This window comes from Tachyglossus aculeatus, chromosome 25, assembly GCF_015852505.1.
Source record: "Tachyglossus aculeatus isolate mTacAcu1 chromosome 25, mTacAcu1.pri, whole genome shotgun sequence".
NCBI lineage: Eukaryota > Metazoa > Chordata > Mammalia > Monotremata > Tachyglossidae > Tachyglossus > Tachyglossus aculeatus.
The window spans coordinates 18,191,266-18,217,066 of record NC_052090.1 but is presented as its reverse complement, the minus strand read 5'-3'; the positions used below and the strand labels follow the sequence as shown (position 1 = coordinate 18,217,066).

At 44.8% G+C, this 25,801-nt stretch overlaps 1 protein-coding gene across 2 annotated transcripts in view; it reads left to right on the top strand.

Moving 5' to 3' along the window:
* Positions 1–2,335: 2,335 nt before the first annotated feature.
* The window catches only part of NSMAF (neutral sphingomyelinase activation associated factor), a 58,332-nt gene continuing 34,866 nt past the window's right edge, over positions 2,336–25,801 (top strand). For both annotated transcript variants that reach the window (XM_038766622.1, XM_038766621.1), the window contains exons 1-6: positions 2,336–2,678; positions 19,352–19,441; positions 21,034–21,112; positions 21,209–21,276; positions 21,369–21,405; positions 24,420–24,470. In XM_038766622.1, coding sequence (XP_038622550.1) covers positions 2,629–2,678; positions 19,352–19,441; positions 21,034–21,112; positions 21,209–21,276; positions 21,369–21,405; positions 24,420–24,470 — 375 coding nt within the window. In that variant the 5' untranslated portion in view covers positions 2,336–2,628. The remainder of the gene's footprint in view (positions 2,679–19,351; positions 19,442–21,033; positions 21,113–21,208; positions 21,277–21,368; positions 21,406–24,419; positions 24,471–25,801) is intronic.

The following is a 25,801-nucleotide window of genomic DNA, read 5'->3' as shown; positions in this document are numbered from 1 at the left end:
TAAGCACTCAATAAATACGATTGAATGAATGAATGAATGAATGACTAGGGGCAGGGGCAGGAATAGGGGCAGGGAGAGGGGTTAGGGCAGGGGCGGGAGGGCACGGCGAGGGGTTAGGGAAGGGGGCAGGAATAGGGGCAGGGGCTGGGGTTAGGGCCGGGCGAGGGGCTAGGGCAGGGGCAGGAGGGCAGGGTGAGGAGTTGGGCAGGGGCAGGACGAAGGGGTAGGGCAGGGGGCATTCATTCAATCGTATTTATTGAGCACTTACCGTGTGCAGAGCACTGTACTAAGCGCTTGGGAAGTACAAGTTGGCAACATATAGAGACGGTCCCTACCCAACAGTGGGCTCACAGTCTAGAAGGGGGAGACAGAGAACAAAACAAAACATATTAACAAAATAAATAGAATAAACATGTACAAATAAAATAAATAGAGTAATAAATACGTACAAACATATATACAGATGCTGTGGGGAGGGGAAGGAGGTAAGGCCGGGGGGATGGGGAGGAGGGGGAGAGAGGGGGCAGGGCGAGGAGTTAGGGCAGGGGCAGGACGAAGGGGCAGGGCAGGGGCAGGACGAAGGGGCAAGGCAGGGGACCATTCATTCATTCATTCAACCATATTTATTGAGCGCTTACTGTGTGCAGAGCACTGTACTAAGCGCTTTGGAAGTACAAGTTGGCAACATATAGAGACGGTCCCTACCCAACTGTGGGCTCACAGTCTAGAAGGGGGAGACAGAGAACAAAACAAAACATATTAACAAAATAAAATGAACAGAATAAACGTACAAATAAAATAGAGTAATAAATACGTACAAACATATATACAGGTGCAGAGCACTGTACTAAGTGCTTGGGAAGTACAAGTTGGCAACATATAGAGACGGTCCCTACCCAACAGTGGGCTCACAGTCTAGGAAGGGGAGACAGAGAACAAAACCAAACATATTAACAAAATAAAATAAATAGAATAAACGTACAAATAATATAGAGTAATAAATACGTACAAACATATATGCAGGTGCTGTGGGGAGGAGGAGGAGGTAAGGCCAGGGGGATGGGGAGGAGGGGGAGAGAGGGGGCAGGGCGAGGAGTTAGGGCAGGGGCAGGACGAAGGGGTAGGGCAGGGGGGCATTCATTCATTTAACCGTATTTATTGAACACTTACTGTGTGCAGAGCACTGTACTAAGCGCTTGGGAAGTCCAAGTTCGCAACATACAGAGACGGTCCCTACCCAACAGTGGGCTCACAGTCTAGAAGGGGGAGACAGAGAACAAAACAAGACATATTAACAAAATAAAACAAATAGAATAAACGTACAAATAAAATAGAGTAATAAATACGTACAAACATATATACAGGTGCTGTGGGGAGGGGAAGGAGGTAAGGCCGGGGGGATGGGGAGGAGGGGGAGAAAGGGGGTAGGGTGAGGAGTTAGGGCAGGGCCAGGACGAAGGGGTAGGGCGGGGGGGGCATTAATTCATTCATTCAACCGTATTTATTGAGCGCTTACTGTGTGCAGAGCACTGTACTAAGCGCTTGGGAAGTCCAAGTTGGCAACATATAGAGACGGTCCCTACCCAACAGTGGGCTCACAGTCTAGAAGGGGGAGACAGAGAACAAAACAAGACATATTAACAAAATAAAATAAATAGAATAAACGTACAAATAAAATAGAGTAATAAATACGTACAAACACATATACAGGCGCTGTGGGGAGGGGAAGGAGGTAAGGCCGGGGGGATGGGGAGGAGGGGGAGAGAGGGGGCAGGGACAGACTGGGAGCCCACTGTTGGGTAGGGACTGTCTCTATATGTTGCCAACTTGTACTTCCCAAGCGCTTAGTATAGTGCTCTGCACACAGTAAGCGCTCAATAAATAAGACTTATTTATTACTCATATTACTCATATTATTCATATTTATTACTCTATTTATTTATTTATTTTACTTGTACATTTCTTTCCTATTTATTTTATTTTGTTGGTATGTTTGGTTCTGTTCTCTGTCTCCCCCCTTTAGACTGTGAGCCCACGGTTGGGTAGGGACCGTCTCTACGTGTTGCCAATTTGTACTTCCCAAGCGCTTAGCACAGTGCTCTGCACATAGTAAGCGCTCAATAAATACGATCGATCGATTAAGACTGATTGATTGATTGATTGACAGGAGGGCAGGGCGAGGGTGAGGCCGTGGGTTGGCCCCGCCCCCGGGGCTGCTCGGAGGCGGCGCCGAGGTTTGGCCGGCAGGCAGGCAGAGAGGAAGGAAAGGAAAGGAATGGGGTCAATCGGACGTATTTATTGAGCGCTTACAGTGTGCACAGCACCGTACTAAGCGCTTGGAAAGTCCAAGTTGGCAATATATAGAGACGGTCCCTACCCAACAGTGGGCTCGCAGGCTAGAAGGGAGCGGGCCCCGGGCCTAGGAGGAAGGGGAAACGGAGGCGGCCGAGACGAGGAGCGGAGCAAACTGCGGCGGCGGGCGGCAGGACCGGCCCCAAAGCCCCGCAGTCCCGGCTGGGCCTCCTGCCGGCCTGCCTGCCGGCCTGCCTGCCTTGCCTGCCTGCCGGTGTACCGGGCCCCCGTGTGCCGCTGTGGGGCCGCAGCGGGGGTTCCGGGCGGCCCCGGCCCATGGCTTTCCTCCGGAAGGACCAGCAGCAGCGGCTCTACTCCAGGGAGAGGTGAGGCGCGACCCCCCGGACCCCAGAGGAGGAGAAGGACCCCCGCCTGCCCTCCGGTTCCCCTCCCCACAGCACCTGTATATATCCCTCAATCTATCAGTCGTATGTATTGAGCGCTTACTGTGTGCAGAGCACTCTACTAAGCGCTTGGGAATCGATCAATCAATCGTATTGAGCGCTTACTGTGTGCAGAGCACTGTACTAAGCGCTTGGGAATCAATCAGTCGTATTGAGCGCTTACTGTGTGCAGAGCACTGTACTAAGCGCTTGGGAATCAATCAGTCGTATTGAACGCTTACTGTGTGCAGAGCACTGTACTAAGCGCTTGGGAATCAATCAATCGTATTGAGCGCTTACTGTGTGCAGAGCACTCTACTAAGCGCTTGGGAATGATCAATCGTATTGAGCGCTTACTGTGTGCAGAGCACTCTGCTAAGCTCTTGGGAATCAATCGTATTGAGCGCTTACTGTGTGCAGAGCACTCTACTAAGCGCTTGGGAATCGATCAATCAATCGTATTGAGCGCTTACTGTGTGCAGAGCACTCTACTAAGCGCTTGGGAATCGATATCAATCGTATTGAGCGCTTACTGTGTGCAGAGCACTCTACTAAGCGCTTGGGAATCGATCAATCAATCGTATTGAGCGCTTACTGTGTGCAGAGCACTCTACTAAGCGCTTGGGAATCAATCAGTCAATCGTATTGAGCGCTTACTGTGTGCAGAGCACTCTACTAAGCGCCTGGGAATCAATCGTATTGAGCGCTTACTGTGTGCAGAGCACTCTACTAAGCGCTTGGGAATGATCAATCAATCGTATTGAGCGCTTACTGTGTGCAGAGCACTCTACTAAGCGCTTGGGAATCGATCAATCAATCGTATTGAGCGCTTACTGTGTGCAGAGCACTGTACCAAGCACTTGGGAATCAATCAATCGTATTGAGCGCTTACTGTGTGCAGAGCACTCTACTAAGCGCTTGGGAATCAATTAGTCGTATTTATTGAGCGCTTACTGTGTGCAGAGCACTCTGCTAAGCGCTTGGGAATCAATCAATTGTATTTATTGAGCGTTTACTGTGTGCAGAGCACTGTACTAAGCGCTTGGGAAGTCCAAGTTGGCGACATATAGAGACAGTACCCTACCCACGAGCGGGCTCACAGTCTAGAAGGGGGAGACAGACAACAAAACAAGTTGGCAACAATAGAGGCAGTCCCTGTTTGTACAGATTTATTACTCTGTTTATTTTCCTTGTAGATGTTTGCTATTCTGTTTATTTTATTTTGTTAATTTGTTTTGTTGTCTGCCTCCCCCTTCTAGTCAATCCATCAATCAATCGTATTTATTGAGCACTTACTGTGTGCAGAGCACTGTACTAAGCGCTTGGGAAGTACAAATTGGCAACATATAGAGACAATCCGTACCCAACAGTGGGTTCACAGTCTAAAAGGGGGAGACAGAGAACAAAACAAGTTGGCAACATATAGAGGCAGTCCCTGTTTGTACAGATTTATTACTCTGTTTATTTTCCTTGTACATGTTTGCTATTCTGTTTATTTTATTTTGTTAATTTGTTTTGTTGTCTGCCTCCCCCTTCTAGACTGTGAGCCCGCTGTTGGGTAGGGGCCGTCCCTATGTGTTGCCAACTTGGACTTCCCAAGCGCTTAGTACAGTGCGCTGCACACAGTAAGCACCCAATAAATACGATTGCCAACTTGGACTTCCCAAGCGCTTAGTACAGTGCTCTGCACACAGTAAACGCTCAATAAATACGATCGAATGAATGAATGAGAGGGGACAGGGCGGTCCAGGGAACCCGGAAGACAGCGGTGGGGGGGAGGCGGGAGGCCCGGCCTGGCAGGACCACGTGGCCGCAAGACCCCCCCAATAACAATAATAATAATAATAATAATAATGTTGGTATTCGTTAAGCACTCACTGTGTGCCAAGCACTGCTCTACTACTGAGAATAACGTTGGTATATGTTAAGCGCTTACTGTGTGCCAAGCATTGCTCTACTACTGATAATAACGTTGGTATTTGTAAAGCACTTACTGTGTGCCAAGCACTGCTCTACTACTGATAATAATGTTGGCATTTAAGCGCTTACTGTGTGCCAAGCACTGCTCTACTACTAATAAAAATGTTGGTATTTGTTAAGTGCTTACTGTGTGCCCACCACTGCTCAACTACTAATAATGTTGGTATTTAAGCGCTTACTGTGTGCCCACCACTGCTCTACTACTAATAATGTTGGTATTTGTTAAGTGCTTACTGTATGCCAAGCACTGCTTTACTACTGATAATAATGTTGGTATTTGCTAAGCGCTTACTGTGTGCCAATCACTGCTCTACTACTGATAATAATGTTGGTATTTGCTAAGCGCTTACTGTGTGCCAAGCACTGCTCTACTACTACTAATAATGTTGGTATTTGATAAGCGCTTACTGTGTGCCAAGCAGTGTTCTACTAATCATAATGATGTTGGTGTTTGTTAAGCTCTTACTGTGTGCCAAGGACTGTTCTACTACTACTACTAATGTTGGTATTAAGTGCTTACTATGTGCTAAGCACTATTCTACTACTAATAATAATGGGGCATTTGTTAAGCACTTACTGGTTGCCAAGCATTGTTCTAATAATAGTAATATTGGTATTTGTTAAGCGCTTACTATGTGCCAAGCACTGTTCTACTCATAATAATAATGTGGGTATTTAAGTGCTTACTATGTGGCAAGCACTGTTCTAAGCACCGGGGGAGACACAAGGTCATCAGGTTTCCCACGTGGGGCTCACAGTCTTCATCTCCATTTGACAGAGGAGGTAACTGAAGCCCAGAGAAGTTAAGTGACTTGCCCAAAGTCACCCAGCTGACAAGTGGTGGAGCCGGGATTAGAACCCATGACCCCTGACTCCCAAGCCCTGGCTCTTGCCACCGAGCCACGCTGCTCCATCCCATCCCTCCCTCGGTCCCACATCCTGCCCGATCAAAATAATAATGGCATTTGTTAAGCACTTACTATGTACCAAACACCGTTCTAACGCTGGGGGTGGGGGTTACAAGGTAATCGGTTGTCCCACGTGGAGCTCATACTTTTAAATCCCCATTTTACAGATGAGGTTACAGAGGCACAGAGAAGTTAAGTGACTTGCCCAGAGTCACACAGTTGACAAGTGGCAGAGTCGGGATTAGAACCCATGAAAGGGAAAAGGTCAAACAGGGCAGCTTGTTCTGCTGCCAGCTCCCTGGCCTAGGAACCTGGGATGCAGGATTAATAATAATAACAAATATTATTATTAAGTGCTTATTATGTGCCAGACACTGTACTAAGCACTCTGTTTACGCATTTACTTACACACACACCTGCCTGGACTGTGAACAATTGATGCAGGACTGAACCCTGTGTTTACTCATTTACATAAATACACACACACCTCTGCCTGGGCTGTGATCGACTGATACAGGATTGAACTAGTGTTTACACATTTACCTACACAGGCGCACACAAACCTACACACCTCTGCCTGGGCTGTGACCCACTGATGCAGGATTAATCGTGAGTTTATATGTTTACATACACCGCTGCCTGGGCTGTGAAGAAACGTGTGTTTATACATTTACACAAACACCACACGTTTGTGTAGTGTGTGTGTGTGTGTTTGTGTGAAGCTGATCCCATCTTCCGGTTGTCTCCCTGAGCCCGCAGTGCTTTGAGCACCGAAATTGTGGGCATGTTTACTTTAGCAGTTTTGAGCCAACATGGGTTCTAGACCCATCTCTGCTACTTGCCTGCCAGGTGATTTTGGGCAAGTCTTTTCTCAGGGCCTGAGTTTCCTCATTGGTAAAATCAAGCAATCAGTGGTTATTTATTGAATGCTTCCTATGTGCAGAACAAGGTATTAAGTGCTTGGGAGAGTACAATACAGAAGAATAAAATGTGGATTAAATACCGGTTCCCTCTCTCCCTTAGACTGTGTCTGATCTGATTGTGTCTATCATTATATTGTTATTGTTTATTGTTATAATAAACATTCAGTAGATGCGATTGAATGAATCTGTATAGGACCTAGAGATTTTTTACATCGGGATTTATCGTGTGCCTCTTTCGTGCAGAGCACTGTATTAAACGTTTGGGAGAAGTACACTAGGTGTAGAAGACACAATCTCTGTTCTTTTCTTGTTCTTCCATGTCAGTTGCTATTAAGAACTTTAACATGCAACTTTTTTGTTCTGAGGAGGGCATACGTATACGATGGGGAGGGAAATTTGAAGAGCGGGTCAGGCGGACTTCGAAGAGCTAACAGGTCATAGACCCACACTGGGATTTTCAGACTCCTTTTGGAAATTGGTGGTTATTTTCATTCAGGGCCTGCTTAGAAGCTGTCTGTCTTGTTAGAGATCTGGATTGAGCTAGGCTGGATGTCCATTCCAAGAACAAAAGTTGTGGGGGGAATGAGAATCAATCTTGAAATAATATTTATTGTGGCAACCCAGTACTTTTATTCTCAGCTGGAAAACAATGGTGATATTAGCCACCGTAATCCCCATTGAGTTGGCACCTGTGATTGAGAATAAGCACCAGAGTTGTGTTGCTCCTTTTCAAACAACAGAGTGCAAGCTGTCATGGGGAGCACACAGCATCAGCACTTCAAACAGTGCTCGGCACATAGTATGCACTTAACAAATACCATAATTATTATACTGGAGCCAGGAAACCAATCATCTTATAAAATTACCTTCTATTGTCTGCTGCCTAGTGAGAAAGCTGTCTGTGATCATCATAATAATAATGATGATATTTAAGCGCTTACTATGTGCAAAGCACTGTTCTAAGCGCTGGGGAAGATACAAGGTTATCAGGTTGTCCCACATGCGGCTCACAGTCTTAGTCCCCATTTTACAGATGAGTGAACTGAGGCCCAGAGAAGTTAAGTGACTTGCCCAAAGTCACACAGCTGACAAGTGGCAGAGCTGCGATTCGAACCCATGACCTCTGACTCCAAAGCCCATGATCTTTCCACTAAGCCACAGCTGCTTCTCTTATCTCATTTGATGTGAACACTGCTGGGGCCTGTATGCAAAACGGAATCTTACCATTTCAAACGTTTTCCGGTGGAATGTTTTAAAAAGATCTCTTGCAGGTTTTGATTCTTCTCTTCCCCTCCCCTACTCTCTATCTCAGTACATCCACATTTGTGCAGTCTAGAACCGTTTCCGCTTCCAGTCAGTGGGACCTGTTTGAATTTTGGGAGATCCAAAACCAGAATTTGATTCCTCAGATTGTAGGGTTTGTGGGGAGATTTTAAAATGAAGTCATTGCTTTGGGTTTTTTATCTAGGGAAAGCCCCTTGCAGAGGGGAAGAGAAGGGGAAGAAACTACAGGGTCATAAATTAATTGAATATCACTACTGGGGAGTTCCTTGGCTTTGTACTTTTCTGATTGTCTCATAATGGGAAGTGGCTTGGGTGTCAGCTTTGTTGTATAAGCACATGATGACTCATGGTGTTGAAGCTGGCAATAATGGGAATAGTACAGTTCCCTCTTGTGGAATTTGATCTAGGCGAATTAGTTCTCTTTCTGGGTTGACAAAGCCATCTCTACCATTCCCGTTGCTATTTGATGATAACTCCTGCAATAGGTGAAGTTTTCTAAGTAGGTGAAGTAGATGAGAAGCAGCGTGGCCTAGAGGAAAGAACACGGGCCTGGGAATCAGAAGGACTTGGGTTCTAATTCTGTTTCTTCTACTTTTTGAACGCTTATTATGTGCGCTGGGATATAGACTGTGTCCGATCTGATAAACTTGTATCTACCCTAGCACTTAGTCCAGTGCCTGGAACATTAATAAATAGATGGGAAGAGCGAGGGACCAAACAGTGTCTGCTGTGAGAAAGGATGCGCTCCGGAGAGAGAAATTAGTGTTTTATTGTTTTTTCTCCGCATAACCACCTATCTTCCCCCATTGCTTAGCACAGAATAAGGGAATAATAAATGTCATTGTTTATCACAAGCCAGTGAGGCTGGCTTTGCTGCAGTTCATACTCTTGAAAGAAAATTAAACAGGCAGGAGAAGATGAGACTCAGTAATTGGTGGCCAGGAGGGTCATCAGTTTAGCTCACCCTTTCAAGATTGTAAGCTCCTTGGGAGCCAGAAGTGTGTCTGCCAACTCCAATGTATTGTTGCTCAGCACACAGTAAGTGCTCCAATACTGTTGATTGATTATAGCCCCTGCCCCGTGGGGTTGGCTCCCAGGCAGAGCTGAGAGAAGGGATGGCAAAGGGAATTCTACCCCCAGCTTCACTCTCCCACCCCCACTGCTAGCTGAGGGCAGGCCAGCACTTCTGCTGGCGAGGGAGGAGGGTTGTCTGTTGGGAAAGGGAGTGAAGGGGGGGTTCCTGAATTACAGAAGGAACTGATGCTGTTCACTATTTAAACATAGATGGGGATACGGAGGGGGTGGCCCCAGCCGGCCTGCATCTGCTGTCTCACCCTCCTCCAGAGAGGGTAACCGCTAAAAATGAGTTTAAAAAAAATAAAAATCTCTAACCAGAATGCCAGCAGCGAACGGTCCTTCGGGATCTGGGGGTAAGGACTTTTTCTATTCGAGAGCTGAGTTGCGGCTAGTTCCAGTTTACCTGGATGATGTTGATGATGGCATCTGTTAAACGCTTATTATGCGTCAAACATCTTTCTAAGTGCCAGGGTAGATACAAACTAATCAAGTTGGACAAAGTCCATGTCCCACATGGGGCTCACAGTCTTTAATCCCTATGAGGTAACTGAGGTCCAGAGTAGCCAAGTGACAAACCCAAGGTCACACAGCAGACAAGAGGTGAACCTGGGACGAGAACCCACGTCCTTCTTACTCCCAAGCCTGTGCTCTATCCACTAGGCCATGCTTCTTCAGTGCTTACTTTCTGCACTGGTTGTGTCTGGATGACCTGGGCAATGAATCAATCAATCATATTAATCGAGCACTTACTGTGTGCAGAGCACTTTACTTAGTCCTTGGAGGGTACAGAATAACAGAGTTGATAGACCCATTTCCTGTCCACAGTGAGCTTACAGTCTAGGGCAGCAGTATCGCCCTGTGGATTCTGAGCCTGATCTCTTCTGTTGTTTTTCTGTTCATCTGTCCTCAATGCCCATCCTCAAACCCTTCCCCTGCTTCTATTTAGAATGTGTGAGACCCTTGAGAGTCAGGGTTTCCTTTGCATTTCTTCCCAGCCCTTAGAATGGTGCTTTCAACACAGGATCACTTAATATTATTGCTGATAAGCAGAGACTTGCCCTGTATTTACACAGTCCTTTAGAACGACTTCTAAAGTGTCCATTCTTCATTGCTGATTTTTTAAAATATCAGCACCTCTCCCAATTCACCATCTCAGCATAAACTGGAGTATTTCCATTTCATAGCCTTTCAAGTCACGTAGGTTCACAAGATGAACCAACCTGAAAAACATCTTGGTGACCTTTCCCACACTAAGTTCGTGCCATAGCTGTGTTTGTGAGCATCAAAAGCCTGTAGAACTGTAGCAGTGCTGTGAACTATAATTTCATTCTTTATTAAAATTCCTTCCTGCTTTCAGCTTGGCTTCTTTTAGGTCTGGTCTGATATGCCTGAGGCCTTGGGCTAGGAGTAATTGCCATAATTAGGCAAACAGCTCTGGGTTTGAATCCCAGGGACATCTTCAGACCTACCCTCCCTCTGGATTTAAGTGGTATCTTTGAGTATTTGTAGCTAGGAACTTGCATTTTTGGGAAGCAGCATGGCCTAGTGGAAAGAGTGCAGGCCTGGAGTCAGAGGCTCTGGGTTCTAATGCTGGCTCTGCCACTTACCTGTTGTGTGAAACTAACTTTCCTATGCCCCTCATCTGGAAAATGTCAAGCATAGTGAGCATTTTGTTTGAGAAGCAGTGTGGCCTAGTGGGAAGAGTACGGGCCTGGGACTCAAGGATCTGGTTTCTAATCCCAGCTCTGTCACTTATCTGCTTTGTGACTTTGGGAAAGTCACTTAATTTCTTTGTTCCCCGGTTACCTCATCTGTAAAATAGGGATTAAAGCTGTGAGCCCCATGTGGGACATGGACTGTGTTCAACCTGATTCTGTTTATTGTTGTATCATACTCTCCCAAGCGCTTAGTACAGTGCTCTGCACACAGTAAGCGTTCAGTATATGCAATTGAATGAATCGATTACCTCCTCACCTCCTCCAGGAGGCCTTCCCAGACTGAGCCCCTTCTTTCCTCTCCCCCCTCGTCCCCCTCTCCATCCCCCCGTCTTACCTCCTTCCCTTCCCCACAGCACCTGTATATATGTATATATGGTTGTACATATTTATTACTCTATTTATTTATTTATTTATTTATTTATTTTACTTGTACATTTCTATCCTACTTATTTTATTTTGTTGGTATGTTTGGTTCTGTTCTCTGTCTCCCCCTTTTAGACTGTGAGCCCACTGTTGGGTAGGGACTGTCTCTATGTGATGCCAATTTGTACTTCCCAAGCGCTTAGTACAGTGCTCTGCACATAGTAAGCGCTCAATAAATACGATTGATTGATTGATTGATTACCTTGTATCTACACCAGCACTTAGTATGGTGCCTGACTCAAAGTAAGCACTTAAATGCCATAAAAGCACTCTTCTAAGCACTGGGATAGGTAGAAGATAATCAGATTGGACACAGTCCTTGTCCCATATTAGGCTCATAGTCTAAGTTGGAGGAAGGAGGATTTAATTCCCAATTTTCAGTCGAGGTAACTGAGGTACAGAGAAATTGTGAGTTGTCCAAAGTCACACAGCCTACAAATGGTGGATCCAGGATTAGAATCCAGGTCCCTCTGACTCCCCATGCTCATGCTGTTTCTACTGGTCCATGCTGAGTCAGTACCTGTTGTTTCCTCCTACTTACTCTGAGCCCCATATGGGACTTGATTATCCTGTATCTACCCTAGTGTTTGGCATATAGTAAATGCTTAATAAATACCACAATCATTACTATTATTATTTTTATTCTTTATAAATGAAAGGAAGGGAGAGAGAAAGAAGCTCTGTTTGGGCCTCACTTTTATTTCCCCAGGAATTTATACCCTCGGGCTCAGAGCCAGTGATAGGAGCTGTTCCTGTTGTTAACCCTTATGAAGTTCAGGGTTGAAATGATAGCTTAGTTATTCTTGGAATTTTGCCTGAGATCCCAACAGACTAAGCTTATACCAGTATGTGTGATTCAGAACTCCATCTTGAGATTGTAAAAGATGAAAAGTATAGATTCTCCTAGTAGGAGTGGTAACTTGCAACTGTAAAAGCAAAACACATGCAAAACTGATGACCCCTTATTCTTTAGAGCTGCACTATAAATTTCAGCTGGCTTTGGGTGATATAGGTGGATTGTTTTAAAGGTCTTAGGTTCAGGGATCATTACATACCTGTGGTTGCACTTGCATGTCCATCCACGCTTGGTTGCAGTCTCTTGGATGCACCTCTGTGTTTTACCTGTGTGGTCTATGTAATGGATACCCCCCCCATTCATTGTCTTTGTGTGGACTTGACAGAATAAGGGGCATATGAAGTAGTATGACCTACTGGATAGAGCATGGGCTTGGAAGTTAGAAGGACCAGGGTTCTAATCCTGGCTCTCCCACCTCATCCGTAAAATGGGAATTTTAAAAAATGGTATTTGGTAAGCCTGACTCTCTCCTGGGCACTATACTAAAGTGCTGAGGTAGATACAAGTTAATCAGGTTGTTCACAGTCCGTGTCCCACAGAGGGCTCACAGTCCTAATCCCCATTTTACAAATAAAGTAATGGGGGTTAAAACTGTGAGCCCAAACTGGGACAGGGACTGGGTCCAACCCCATTATCTTGTAACTACCCCAATGCTTAATACAGTGCCTGGCACATAGTAAGCATTTAATAAATACCATTAAAAAATTGAGGACTATGGAAAAACCTCTGTCTGTGTAAATATGCAGACTCAGAAATAAACAGTAATGGATGTGAGAGTGAGAGATGTGTCTTTGGGGAGTGCTGGGACTTTTACTGGCATGTATCTTATCTGCTCTTGAACAACTGCCCAGGTTTAAAATTTCTCTTAATCCTAGGATCAAGGCACAATGCAATGTTTATCTGTTTCTGCAAATGCTGAGCCTGGTTGCAGGGTGCTTCTGGCCATTTGCTACCCTTTTGGTTTTTTACTGCAACTTGCTGAAACTTTGAAAAATACATTTAAAATGCCTCGGTTTCACTTGCAGAAACCTCAATTTTTTGTTGTTTCCTGATCTTTTAATTTGCATGGTGTTTATTATATACTGATGAAGCAAATTTTGTAGCCCCTGCCTTGATGTTTCCTATTCAGGGAAGGAGGTGGGGGGAGGGGTGTATGTGTATACACATCTCAATCTGAAATCAAAATAGCCTCTACCCCCTGCTCACTAAATGAACACCTATAAATTTATCCTCTATTTTGGAATATTAACCAAGAACCCTCTAGACTGTGAGATCCTTGTGCACAGGAACCGTCTTCCAACTCATATTATACTCTCCCCAGTGTTTAACTCAGTGCTTTGCATACAGTAAGTGCTCAATAGATACCATTGATTCAAAACCCCTTTCTTGTCTCAAAATTGCACTCGGCACTGATTCAGCCTCGGGGACTATTTTAGAGAGGCTTTTAAATATAATAATTGTGGTATTAAAGTGCTTACTGTGTGTTGATCATTATAATAAGGGCTGGGATAGGCACAAGATAATCAGGTTGGACACAGTTCTTACATTTTTGGGGAGGAAGTAGTTCTCTAGACTTTTAGACTGTGAGCCCACTGTTGGGTAGGGACTGTCTCTATGTGTTGCCAACTTGTACTTCCCAAGCGCTTAGTACAGTGCTCTGCACACAGTAAGCACTCAAATATGATTGATCTAGAAAGTCTGAGTGTTTACGCCAGTCATGGGAAGAGATGCTAGCATCTTCCTCAGATTTACAAAGGTTGAATAGTAGCATAATTCTGAAACTACAGGCAAATTTCATACACTGAGCTAATAGTATCCAGTTTGATCACTTTCAGAATGTATGTGGCTGGGGTCTTCAGATACTTGTTTCGTTTGAGGTCTAGACCAATCAGTGTGAGGAATCCTAGCCGCTTCTTGTTCAGCCTCCCTGACTGGAAAGCTGCCAGCAATTTTTGAACACCATTTTACTTGTCCTCAGTCTGTTTTGTATAGTGTCTATCTTGAGTTATCACAGTGGGAGTAGTGTAGCCTAGTGGGAAGAGCAGGAGCCAAGGAGTCAGAGGACCTGGGTTCTAATCTTGGTGCCACTACTTGTCTGCTCTGTGACCTTGATCAAATCACTTCTCTGTGCCTCAGTTTTCTCATCTGTAAAATGGAGATTAAATCCTACTCCCTCTACTTAGACTGTGAGCCCCATGTGGGAGAGGGACTGCATCCAACCAGAAGATCCTGTATCTACCCCATCTCCTGGTACAGTGCTTGGCACATAGAAAACATTTAACAAATGCTGTCCTGGAGCAGATTTTGCATGGCTCACCCTACCCATACAGGTGAAGGCAACTTGTGGGAGTGAATCCTGGCCGGCAGCTGAAGAACTGCAAATTGTGTGTTCTCCAGGAGCCAAACTTCAAAGGAGTCACCCTAGGAGAGGATGACTGCATTATGTCCATAAATGAGGCTTGGAATATTACTCTGTGTGGCTTGTGATTTCTCAGTTGCCAAAACCCTGACAGGGAGACCTCGTGATTCCAAGCCCTATTTTGAGCACCTGCATAGTAGAGTGGTGAGGTGTGACCAGTCTTAAGTTTTATAATAAGCACATTGCTAACCTTGCAAATAATAATAAATAATAATGACATTTATTAAGCATTTACTATGTGCAAAGCACTGTTCCAAGCGCTGTAGAGGTTACAAGGTGATCAGGTTGTTCCACGGGGGGGTTCACAGTTTTAATCCGCATTTTACAGATGAGGTAACTGAGGCACAGAGATGTGAAGTGACTTGCCCAAAGTCACACAGCTGACAATTGGCGGAGCCAGGATTTGAACCCATGACCTCTGAGTCCAAAGCCCGTGCTCTTTCCACTGAGCCACACTGCTTCTCTAAATAAGATGCTTCAAAACACACACAAGATTTTTTTTTTGTGTGTGTGTGTGTGTGTGTGTGTGTGTATCCCCTCTGGCCCTCAACTCCAGTGTGGTTATCTGGAAGATTGTTTCAGTTTAGAGATATTAAATAGGGTTGCATGGAGTACGTTGGTGACTGAGTTTATTTGAGCCATGAGGCTATCAGAATCGTCCCAGACCAGTTGTTTCCCCACTGTGACCTTTGAGGTCCATGCATGGCCCAGAGAAAGGGGACTTTGTGAATGGGGGTTTCCTTGGGTTGCAGTTTTCATCATAAATTCTCTGTGGTCAAGGTGACAGTGAGATAAGTATATTTTGGTGATGACCCAGCCTTCTGCTTTAATTGAAACTAAGTGTCTGGAGCTGGAGAAGGGCAATTCAGCTTAACTAGAGGTCGCAATTTATCCAACTGTATTTTTTTTAATGGTATTTGTCATGAGCTTACTGTACAGTACAGTGTACAGTACAGTACTGTGCCAGCCACTGTACTAAGCACTGGGTAGATACAGGCTTATCAGATTGGATACAGTCCCTATCCTACGTGGAGCTCACAGTCTTAATTCCTCATTTTACAAATGAGGTAACTGAGGCACAGAAAAGTGAAGAGACTTGCCCAAGGTCATGCAGCTGACCGAGGTGGAGCTGGGATTTAGAACCCAGGTCCAGGCAGCTGATAGCAGGGTTCCTGCTGTTAATAGTAAGAGAGGACTGTGTTAGTGACACTTCCCCGATAAAGACCAGTTGAATAGCAAATGATGGAGACTTTAAAAGGTGGCCAAAGAGCAGCTAGAGCCATGGAGGAAGACCTGGCTTCCCTAGCCTCCAGTATATGGGGGGCACCCCCTTTTATTATTAAGAGTTTCCAAATGGAGAAAAATGGAGAGGGGTTGGAGAAGAAGAGAAGGACTGAGTTTTAGTCATCACCCTGGAAGAAGTTCAGGCATCGCCTTTTCGAAAAGAATGACTCCATTTATTTCTACTTCCATTTGCTTAGCTGAGGCCAAGCTTCAGGTCTTTTTATGGAGCATCTGTGTGCAGGGCACTGTTGGTAGGGTTTGGGGAGTACAGTGGAATTAGTAGAGGAAAGAGCACAGGCTTGGGAGTGAGAGGATGTGGGTTCTAATTCTGATCTGCCACTTGCCTGCTGTGTGACCTTGGGCAAGTCACTGAACCTCCCGGGGCCTCAGTTACCTCACTTGTAAAATGGGGGTAAAAGACCCGATCTCCCTCCCCCTTAGACTGTGAACCCCATGTCGGGCAGAGCCGTGTCCAATTGCATATATTGTACCTATCCCTGGGCTTGGTACAGCCTAAGAGCCAAACAAATGCCACAGTTATTATTATAATTAGACATGATACCTATCCTCAAGGAGTGTACAGTCTAGCGGTGAAGGCATCCTAAAATAATTTACAGGTAAGAAGAAGTAATATAGTTATGTGATGAAATGCTATGGGTGGATGTGACTATCCAAGTGCATAGGTATTGTGGAAGGGGTTGAGGTGGAATTGAAGTGGGTGAGGATAAAATAGGAGGATTCTCTTCCTCATGCCCTCCCCCTTCACTTCTGGCAGACCTCTGCCCTCCCCATCTCCTCAATAAGTCCTATTCCCAACTTCTGTCTGGCCTTTAAATATCATTTACCCAGAAGTAGCGGGCACTGTGTCTGACCTGATTATCTTGTATCACCACAGTGCTTAGTACAGAGAAACAGCGTGACTCAGTGGAAGGAGCACGGGCTTGGGAGTCAGAAGTCATGGGTTCTAATCCTGGCTCCGCCACGTGTCTGCTGTGTGACCTTGGGCAAGTCACTTAACTTCTCTGAGCCTCAGTTCCCTCATCTGTAAAATGGAGATTGACTGAGAGCCCCACTTGGGACAACCTGATCACCTTGTATCCCTCCCCAGTGCTTAGAACAGTGCTTCGCACATAGTAAGTGCTTAACAAATGCCAGTATTATTATCATTATTATTACACCCTTAACAAACACCACAATTATTATTAACTAGAACTGTTGTGCCTCTGCCTCACTTTAACCAAATCATGCCTGGGTAGAAGATAGAAGCAAGATAACTGTTTTATGGTTCTAAAATGGCTCTGCCACTTAAAGGCAGTATGACCCTGAGCACATCATGTAACTTCCCTGTGCCGGTAAAATGGGGGATAAAATATCTATCCTTCCACCCCCTTAATAATAATAATAATAATGATGGCATTTATTAAGCGCTTACTATGTGCAAAGCACTGTTCTAAGCGCTGGGGAGGATGCAAAGTGATTAGATTGTCCCACGTGGGGCTTAGACTGAGAGCCCCATGTGTACCCGAGTACTTTGAACAGGCTTGGAGCATAGTCATCATTTATCAAATCAATTATTGTAGTTAATTTTTTCCAGGGTTTTATCTATCACCTGTGCCAACTTTGAGACACTTTTTTGCCGGCAGTTGAGACTAATAGCTAAATTCCAACTGTGAGATGCTTCACTCAGCAGCTGACATGTTACTAGTTGATGGGTTACTGTGGGGAGAGAAAGGGAACTCTCGGGTCATTGTTTGTTACCATATCCTGCGTCTTGTTCAGTTTGGGGAAAAAAGTGGAAGGTCAAACCAGAGCATGGGCTGCTCTTCCCCTGAAGTGTGACCACTTCCCCTGAACAGTGACTGTGTTGTTGGAAAATCATATCATTGTTTTAAGACAGAAGCAACTTTTTTTTTTTAACAAAAGCCCATTGGATTTTTTAAATTATTTTATAATATTCTTACCCTTTTTATTTGGAAACTGAGCCAGAAAAGCAGCTGGAAGGAAGAGTGACCTTTCTCTTAGAGCTGAGCCCCTGGCTCTTGGATGAATTAAGTCAGTATTTCTAAAAAATAAAGCATTGTAGAATCTGCCCATTGAATTTTGAGATTATTGGGCAGTGAAGTTCATTTTGTACCTCACTCTTTTCCTCCTCTGCCCCGGCCAACACCTGGCTGCATCACTAGAGTGAAGCACTTTAGCCTAGTGGATAGAGCCTGGGAGTCAGAAGGACCTGGGTTCTAATCGCCACTCCCCCACTTGCCTGCTGTGTGACCTTGGGCAAGTCACATAACTTCTCTGTGCCTGTTACCTCATCTGTAAAATGGGAATTAAGACTATGAGCCTCATGAACATGGACTGTGTCTAACCTGATTAGGTCGTATCTACCCCAGTGCTTAGAACAGTACCTGACACATAGTAAGTGCTTAACAAATACCATAAAAAGGACTCAAATTTTCAGTGGTTTTCCCAAGCCTTTTTGCTTTTCTAAAATGCATTACACTTCAAGACCAAAGTGACTTAGTATCCACAGTTCCTGCACTTCAGAAAGAAATCAAAGCAGTGATAGCAATGACATTTTCTGGGGACCTGCTAGATGTGATAACTTATATTCTTAACCAAAGAGACAGACTTAAAAAGTATTTACAGACAGTGGAAGTAGAATAAATAATTGGCTAAACATGTAAACAAAAGTGCTGAGGGTGGGTATAAAGTAAAACACAAGTGTTGATACAACTCGGGGTGTTGGGAGTTAATGAACAAAGACTAATCAGAGGAGGAGGATTCTAAGAGCATTTAGAAAGTGGGGAGAGCTGTGGTCTGGTGGATTTTGGCAGAGGAGGGAGGACCGTAATAACATGGCCTGGTTCTGATTGGTTAGATATAACAAATCTCATACACAAATCATCAAACACCAACTATCGCAGAGTCTGGTTGAAAAGAAGCCAAACCCTGAAACTCCGAGGGTGGGAGTTGGAATTTTAGTAAGAATTGACAGTGTGGCCCAGGATTACTACTAGGTTTCTTTTGGCTGTTGAGGCTCCTTGCTCAAACAGTGTTAGCACCCTCCCAATGAGCCAGGGGTGACGTGATCTACCCCTCGCTGGATAATCATGCTTCTAGGACCTATTGTGAGTACAGCTGTCCCAGTTGAACCAGGGCTTATTTGGAATCGGTCATATTTAAGTGCTTACTATGTGCAGAGCACTTCACTAAGCAGTTCGGAGAGTTCAAGAGAACTGAGTTGGTAGACTTGTTCCATGCCCACAGTGAATTTACAGTCTAGAGATAGGCTTGTAGTCTAGAAGGGAGGGGAAAAGGGAGAAAGGGAAAGGGGAAAACTCTCTCGTGCTCTCTCCCTCCTAGATATTTCTTTTGAGAGCATCAGATGGAGCCCAGCTGGGTGGCTTTCGCAAACGGCCTTAATGAAAGTTGGGAGGAGGGAAGAGACTCATAGATCCAGGCCTGTCTGCCCCTCCTCCTCTTCTTTCCCCTTTCCCCACCTGCATAATAATAATAATGGCATTTATTAAGCGCTTACTATGTGCAAAGTACTGTCCTAAACCTGCATCCTCAGTCATGGTGGCCAAACGGGAACATACTGACAGAAATACATGTACCTTCTCACTCTCATCCACCCTGGCCAAGGCAGCTCGCATGGGACTCAAAGGTAGACACCCACGGTGAAACGCATGTCACAGTAGAGCTGTGTTCATTCCTTCTCATCCTTTTCTTTTTTTTTTTCAGGTTTTCCCTGCTGTTGCTGAACTTGGAGGAATATTACTTCGAGCAACACACGGCCAATCACATCGTTACAAAGGGCAGCCAGACCGAAAGGTAGAGAGAACCAGTAGCCGTCGCTGGCTATCTGCACTGAAGTCTTGGAAGGGTTCTGAAAATTGATCAATCACTGGTATTTGTTGAGAGCTTACCATCTGTAGAGCACTGTATTAAGCACTTGGGAAAGTACAGAACTGTACAGTTTGTCTCTGTGAAGTGGTGTATTGGTGGGCTTGTGGGAAGGGGTATCAGAGGAACCTAGGTTCTAATCCCTGCTCTGCCTCTTGTCTGCTGTGTGACCTTGGGCATGTCACTTCACTTCTCTGTGCTACAGTTCCCTCATCTGTAAAATGGGAATTAAGACTATGAGTCCCATGTGGGACATGGGACTGCGTCCAACCTGATTAGCTTGTATTTATCCCAGCGCTTAGAACAGTGCCGGGCATATAGTAAGCACTTAACAAATACCATAAAAAAGCAGGAGTAGGGGGTTACCTTTTACTTGTGAAGGTAGGGGAAGTGGCACTGCCTTGGCTGGTCATTTCTTCTTTGCCTCAAGACCTTTGATCCTTTTTTTTTTTTCCACTCAGTAGCATCAGGATGGCCCTCACTCTCTCCTGTTCTCTGATGGAAAACTCTAGGTTTGGGGAGTTGGAGAGGAGAAGTGGTCTAGTGTTTATTCCCACATACTTTGGCACAGTTCTAGATGCCCTGGTCAGTGAGGTGGTGTGTTTTTAAATGGTATTTGTTAGGCGCTTACTATGTATTAGGCACTGTTCTAAGCGCTGGGTTGATACAAAGTAATCAGGTTGGACACAGTCCATATACTGCACTGGGCTCACAGTTTAAATCCCCAGTTTATAGATGCGGTAACTGATGAACAGAGGAGTGAAGTGACTTGCCTAAGGTCACAGAGCAGACAAATAGCAAAGCCTGGCTTAGAGCCCAGGTCCCTCTGACTCCCAGGCCTGAGCTCTAGACATTAGGCCGAGCTTCTCTCTCATTTTTTTTTTAATTATAACTAGTAGATGATCATTAACCAGAAGTGTTCCAAGCGCTTAGTACAGTGCTTAGCACCCGGTAAGCACTCAATAAAGACGATTGAATGAATAAATCCCAGCAGTTAATTCCAAGATGGGCAACCTGTTTGGCCTTCCTGTCCACCATCACAGGCATGATGAAGCAGCATGACCCGGCAAGGACCAACTTTGTACTTTTTCCAAATGCTTAGTACAGTGTTCTGCACATAGTAAGTGCTCATTGATATCTTAGCCTCATTTTACTGATGAGGAAATAGGTCAAGAGGTGTTAGATGACTTGCCCAAGGTCTACAGCAGGCCAGTGGCAAAACTGGAACTCAAGTCTGAATCTCTTGACTCGCACTTCCATGCCCTCTCGACTAGAGGCAGGCCTTGCAGTTTTAGAAAGCAGATTAATTTTGGACAGAGGGTTGGCATCTAGAAAGAAAATTTCTACAGCTACACTTGGGAAAAGTTAACTGAAAGATCCTCTTTAGTCTTTGAGTTTTTATTTACATTTTTTTTGTTTTGAACAAAATTGACTCTACTGGATAATTTGAAAGTACCAAAGGTACTGTTATGAATGCAGGTCTGTTAATGAAAAAAAATCCCTTCTGCTTTGATTTCTAGAAAAATCAGGGGTTCATTTAAAATCTGTTCAAAATCAGTGATTTTTGAACCTGATGAGAGCTCCCATCCCATCATTAAGGTAAAGATACCTTTGCTTTTACAGGCCTTTGAAGTTTTGTTTTTTATTTTTAGAAGATAAATTCCCTTCACTTTAACTCTTTTTGATCCTCTCTAGATTCCTCTGAGAGATTGCCTTCAGATAGAAAAGCAAGAAGCTAGTGGAGCAAACAGCCTCTTCTCAAAGTATGTCCCTTGTTGAACCCCCTCTGGAAATTTGGTGTTATACTTCAATTAGAAACCTTTGGTGTTCAGTACCCCTCTTTTTTGCATTTTAGGACTGATCATGGAAGGATTGCTCTCACTTTCACTCAGGTAAGGCACACGTGGGAATCTTTACACTGAATTAAAGGTTGGTCATTGGCAAGATTTGCTAGTGTTGGAATTCTTAAAGAATTCTCCTGGTCTGTGTATCAGTGGAGACAGCAACACTGAGATCAAATTCACAACATATTTTTATCTCCCCATTTGAGTTCTTGGCATAGATATATGAGGGGAAGTCTGGCGGAGACACAGTGCAGCAGGGAGCCGTGGCTCCGCCTAATGCTAGTGAATCTGCCATCTTGGTGGATGGAGCAGTGATTCCACGCAGCCCCTGTGCAGATAGGGAAGAGATTAAGGACAGTTCCTCAAATTGTGCAGCATCATCGAGATCTCAGGATGGGATTCCTCTGTTTTGTTTTGTTTTTCCTTTAAGGTATTTGTTAAATGCTTACTGTGTGCCGGGCACTGTACTAAGCTCTGGGGTCGACGGGTTGACACAGTCCACGTCCCACGTGGGGCTCAGTCTCAATCCCCATTTTACAAGTGAGGTAATTGAGGCACAGTCACGTGCAATCACCAGCAAAGTGGTGGAGCCAGGATTAGCACCCAGATCCTTCTGACTTCCAGGCTGTGCTCTATCCACTGGCATGTAGCGTACGCAAGACCAGTGGATCCCCAACCTTGCCCTCTAACTGACCAGGGCACCACTTGGGCATCTGACTCTCAAAGGTCCTGGCCTTATAACCAGTCCTTTGATTGCATTTATTGAGAGCTTACTGTGTGCAGAGTACAAAACAGTTGTAAAACCCAGTCTTCCCTCAAAAAACTTGCAGTTTAGCAATTTGTGTCACTTTACTTGCTTTTCCTGACCTTGTCCTAGGTAAATTCCTATCTTCTCTGAGATCAAATTCTAGGCTCAGAGCATTCAAGGCTTATGAACTTTTCACTCATTGAAATGAGGCACAAGCTGAGAATGTGACGTCTGTCCGCTAGCTGATCAGGCAGACTTTTAGAATCAGTTTAGGGGAAGTTAAAGTTTGGGGTTTTCCCGATAGAAACAAACATTTCCCCCTCTGGGAGATAATACATAATATAATATTTTTAATGATAGTCCTGAGACATGTCTCCAAGATTTTAAAACGAAAAATGGGATACTTGTTTCAGAAATTTAAATGAGATTAATGACCCCCATCTTTCAAGGAAAGATTTAGAATCATCCTGGCCTTTTGGGGCAAAGGATGCTCGTGTCCTCACTCTTCAGAAACCTCCAGGGGTTGCCTGTCTACCACCATATTACAGAAATCTCTTAACATCATTTAAAAAACATTGTCAGCTCGCCCCCTTCTACCCTACATCACCAATTTCCTGTTTCATCCCAGCCCACACACTTTGCTCCTCTTTTTTAAAATTTTTTAAGGTATTTACATTTAATATGCGCCAGGCACTGTACCAAGTCCAGGGGTAGAACAGGATAATCAGGTTGGACAAAGTCCATGTCCCACATGGGGCTCAGAGTCTTAATCCCCATTTTACAGATGAAGCAACTGAGGCACAGAGAAGTTACATGACTTGTCGAAGGTCACACAGCAGGCAAGCGGTGGAGCTGGGATTAGAACCTAGGTCCTTCTGACTCCTAAGATTGTGCTGTATCCATTAGACCACATTGCTTCTTCTTGCACCAACCTACTCTCTCTACCTTGATCTTGCCTATCCTGCCCGTGATCCCTTGCCCACATCCTCAGGCCCGGAACTCCTTCATATCTGATGGATCACCATGCTTCCCATCTTCAAAGACCCTGACTAAAATGATACCTCTGCCAAGAGGTCTTCCCTGACTAAGCCCTCATTTCCCTTATTTACTCTCCTTTCTGCATTGTGTGTGCACTTGATTCTGTACCCTTTAAAGCACTTTGATTTTCAACCCCCATCCCCACGGCACTTGTACATATCCACCTGTGATTTATATTAATGTCTGCTTCCTCCCTGGTGTATTAGTTCCTTGTGGGCAGGTCTACCCAGTGTGTACCCACTGTACAGTGTCTACCCACTGTGTTTTAGTCTCTCATGGCTTAGTACAGTACTCTGCATACAACGTTTAATAAATACTATTGATTGAAGTCCAGTTGATCTCTGGGAACCAGAGAAAGAGATGCTGATGGGAAAGGATATTGACCTTAGTTTAGTGCTTTGCCCAAAGTAAGTGCTCAATAAATGCCATTAATTGATTGGTGAGAAGGATGATTCATGGGCTGGAAATGGACATTAGTTTCTCTGGGAAGCCAGACTATAAAATTATTATCAAGCTTGGCAACCAGAATAAATCCCCGCCCCAACAAACGTCTCATCTTGCTGGAAGGCAGAGTGGAGGGAAGAAAGCCTCCCTGATTCTGCAGATTCCACTCCCCCACACCCTGTCGCCTCCAGTCAACCTAGCGGAGTGGGAGGACGGGTGGGCTGCTGTTGATTCCCAGCCCAGGTGGTGGGTTTTATGTCCTGACCCCGGCTTGTTGGTACGTGGGTGACTGGAGAGAGGGAAGTTCAGAGCAGATTCTCGATCTTGGCTTCTTCCCATGTCTCTCCCAGACTCCAGAAGATCTCTCTCCCAGTATCGTACCAGGTTAGAGCAAGTTTTTCTAGTTGTGGTCTGTTAGGCAAAATCCATTGTTAGGCTTAGAAACTACTGGGTAGGAAAATGAGAGCCATATCTAAATCAGCCTTTTGTTCCTATGTATCCAGATTTTCTAATGACGGGCAATTAAACTATCCAGGATTTTTTTTTTTGTCAACTGGTATTTGTTTGCTTCTGTTTTGCTGGAAGACTATCCTAAACTTGGTTTTTAAGATTCACTCTCCACCTGGCAAGAACCACTGACTTAAATCCATGCTAAAATTAATATGTATGTGCATTTTGGAGTGGTAATTATCTGAAGAGCTCTGCTAAGTATTCCAAGCTAGAGGGAAAATCTCTTCTTTCCTCAAGCCTCCCAGCCACAGATGTGTTTGACACTCACGGGAGAAAAATGAAACAAAAACATTCTGACGATTATTCACTTGCTTCCTCTCAGGTTTATTTCATTAAGGAGCATAATATTGTTGCACCGTATAAACTTGAAAGGGTGAGTAGAATTTTAATCTCTTTGCAGTCTTTTTATTAGCCTTTTTGGAGTCTTTCCCTATAGGAACAAGATTTAGTTGGCATTTCCTTCACATGCAGATCTTCTCTGAAGTATGTTCGTATGTTCAGGAATGAAGTCCAAGTTCAAAGGAACTAATGCCAGAACCAAGACTTAAATTTGGAACCCATGTGCATCCTTGCTTAGCCAGTTAGGGAGACTAGTTGTTCACAAAAAGTTCAGGAAGGAGAAAGAGACCCATCAGATGGATTTCAGGTCACTTTCTGGGGGGACTTTTAGAGTGTGAATATACCCATAATGAGATGACTAAATCTAACAAGGGAAAATTTGTCCCAGACAACCATTGATCACCTTGTTTATTTTGAAGATTTAGTATCTGTACTAAGATAATTATTATTATTATTATTATTCTTGCTATGATTAACGTTAGTGCCTCTAACCCCAGTGCCCTGCTGCTTTTCCGGGATACTGAAAATGCCCAGCCTGACCCTCTCCTAGTGACAGATCCAAGCTTCCAGGAAATTTGAGCGGAAAGGTTCTGATAGCACCCCCAGCTTTTAGTTTCTGAGCCTCCTGACTGGCCACCATCCTAGTCCACCCTCCTCTTGGGTGCTGGGGTTTTCCACCACATTTCCCAAGCTCCAGAATGGGTCCTGGAGCCATGCTAGCACGTCCCAGAGAAGAGCCCAGCTGTGGACTTTGAAGAGGGTGGTCCCTTGGGTGGGACCCCCCAACCCCAGGGATTTCTGCACTGGTGCCGACCTGTTCTGCTCTGCTTTCCCGGTGGTCAGTGCGATAGGTTCTCAGGGTTGTACCGCCATCTACAATGTGGCTTACCCTCTGGTGGTGGTGGTGGTACTATTAGTAATAGTTTTAAGCGGTTACTGTGTTCAGAGCATTGAACTAAGTGCTGGGAAAGAATACTGAAGTGGCAGTTAGACACGGCCCCTGGCCTTCAAGGGGATCACAGTCTAAGCATGAAAGTGGGGAGAAGGGACTGGTGACATACACAAAAGGAGAGACGAAACCCTCAAACTACGAAATAGAAGAAAATGGAGAAGCAGCGTGGCTTGGCAGAAGGAGCACGAGTTTGGGACTCAGAATTCGTGGGTTCTACTCCCGGCTCCGCCACTTAACTTCTCTGTGCCTCAGTTACCTCATCTGTAAAATGGGGATTAAGACTGTGAGCTCCACGTGGGACAACCTGATTACCTTGTATTTACCCCAGTGCTTAGAACAGTGCTTGGCACATAGTAAGCGCTTAACAAATACCAGAATTATTGTTATGAGTATTAAGAAAAGGACAAGGGAAA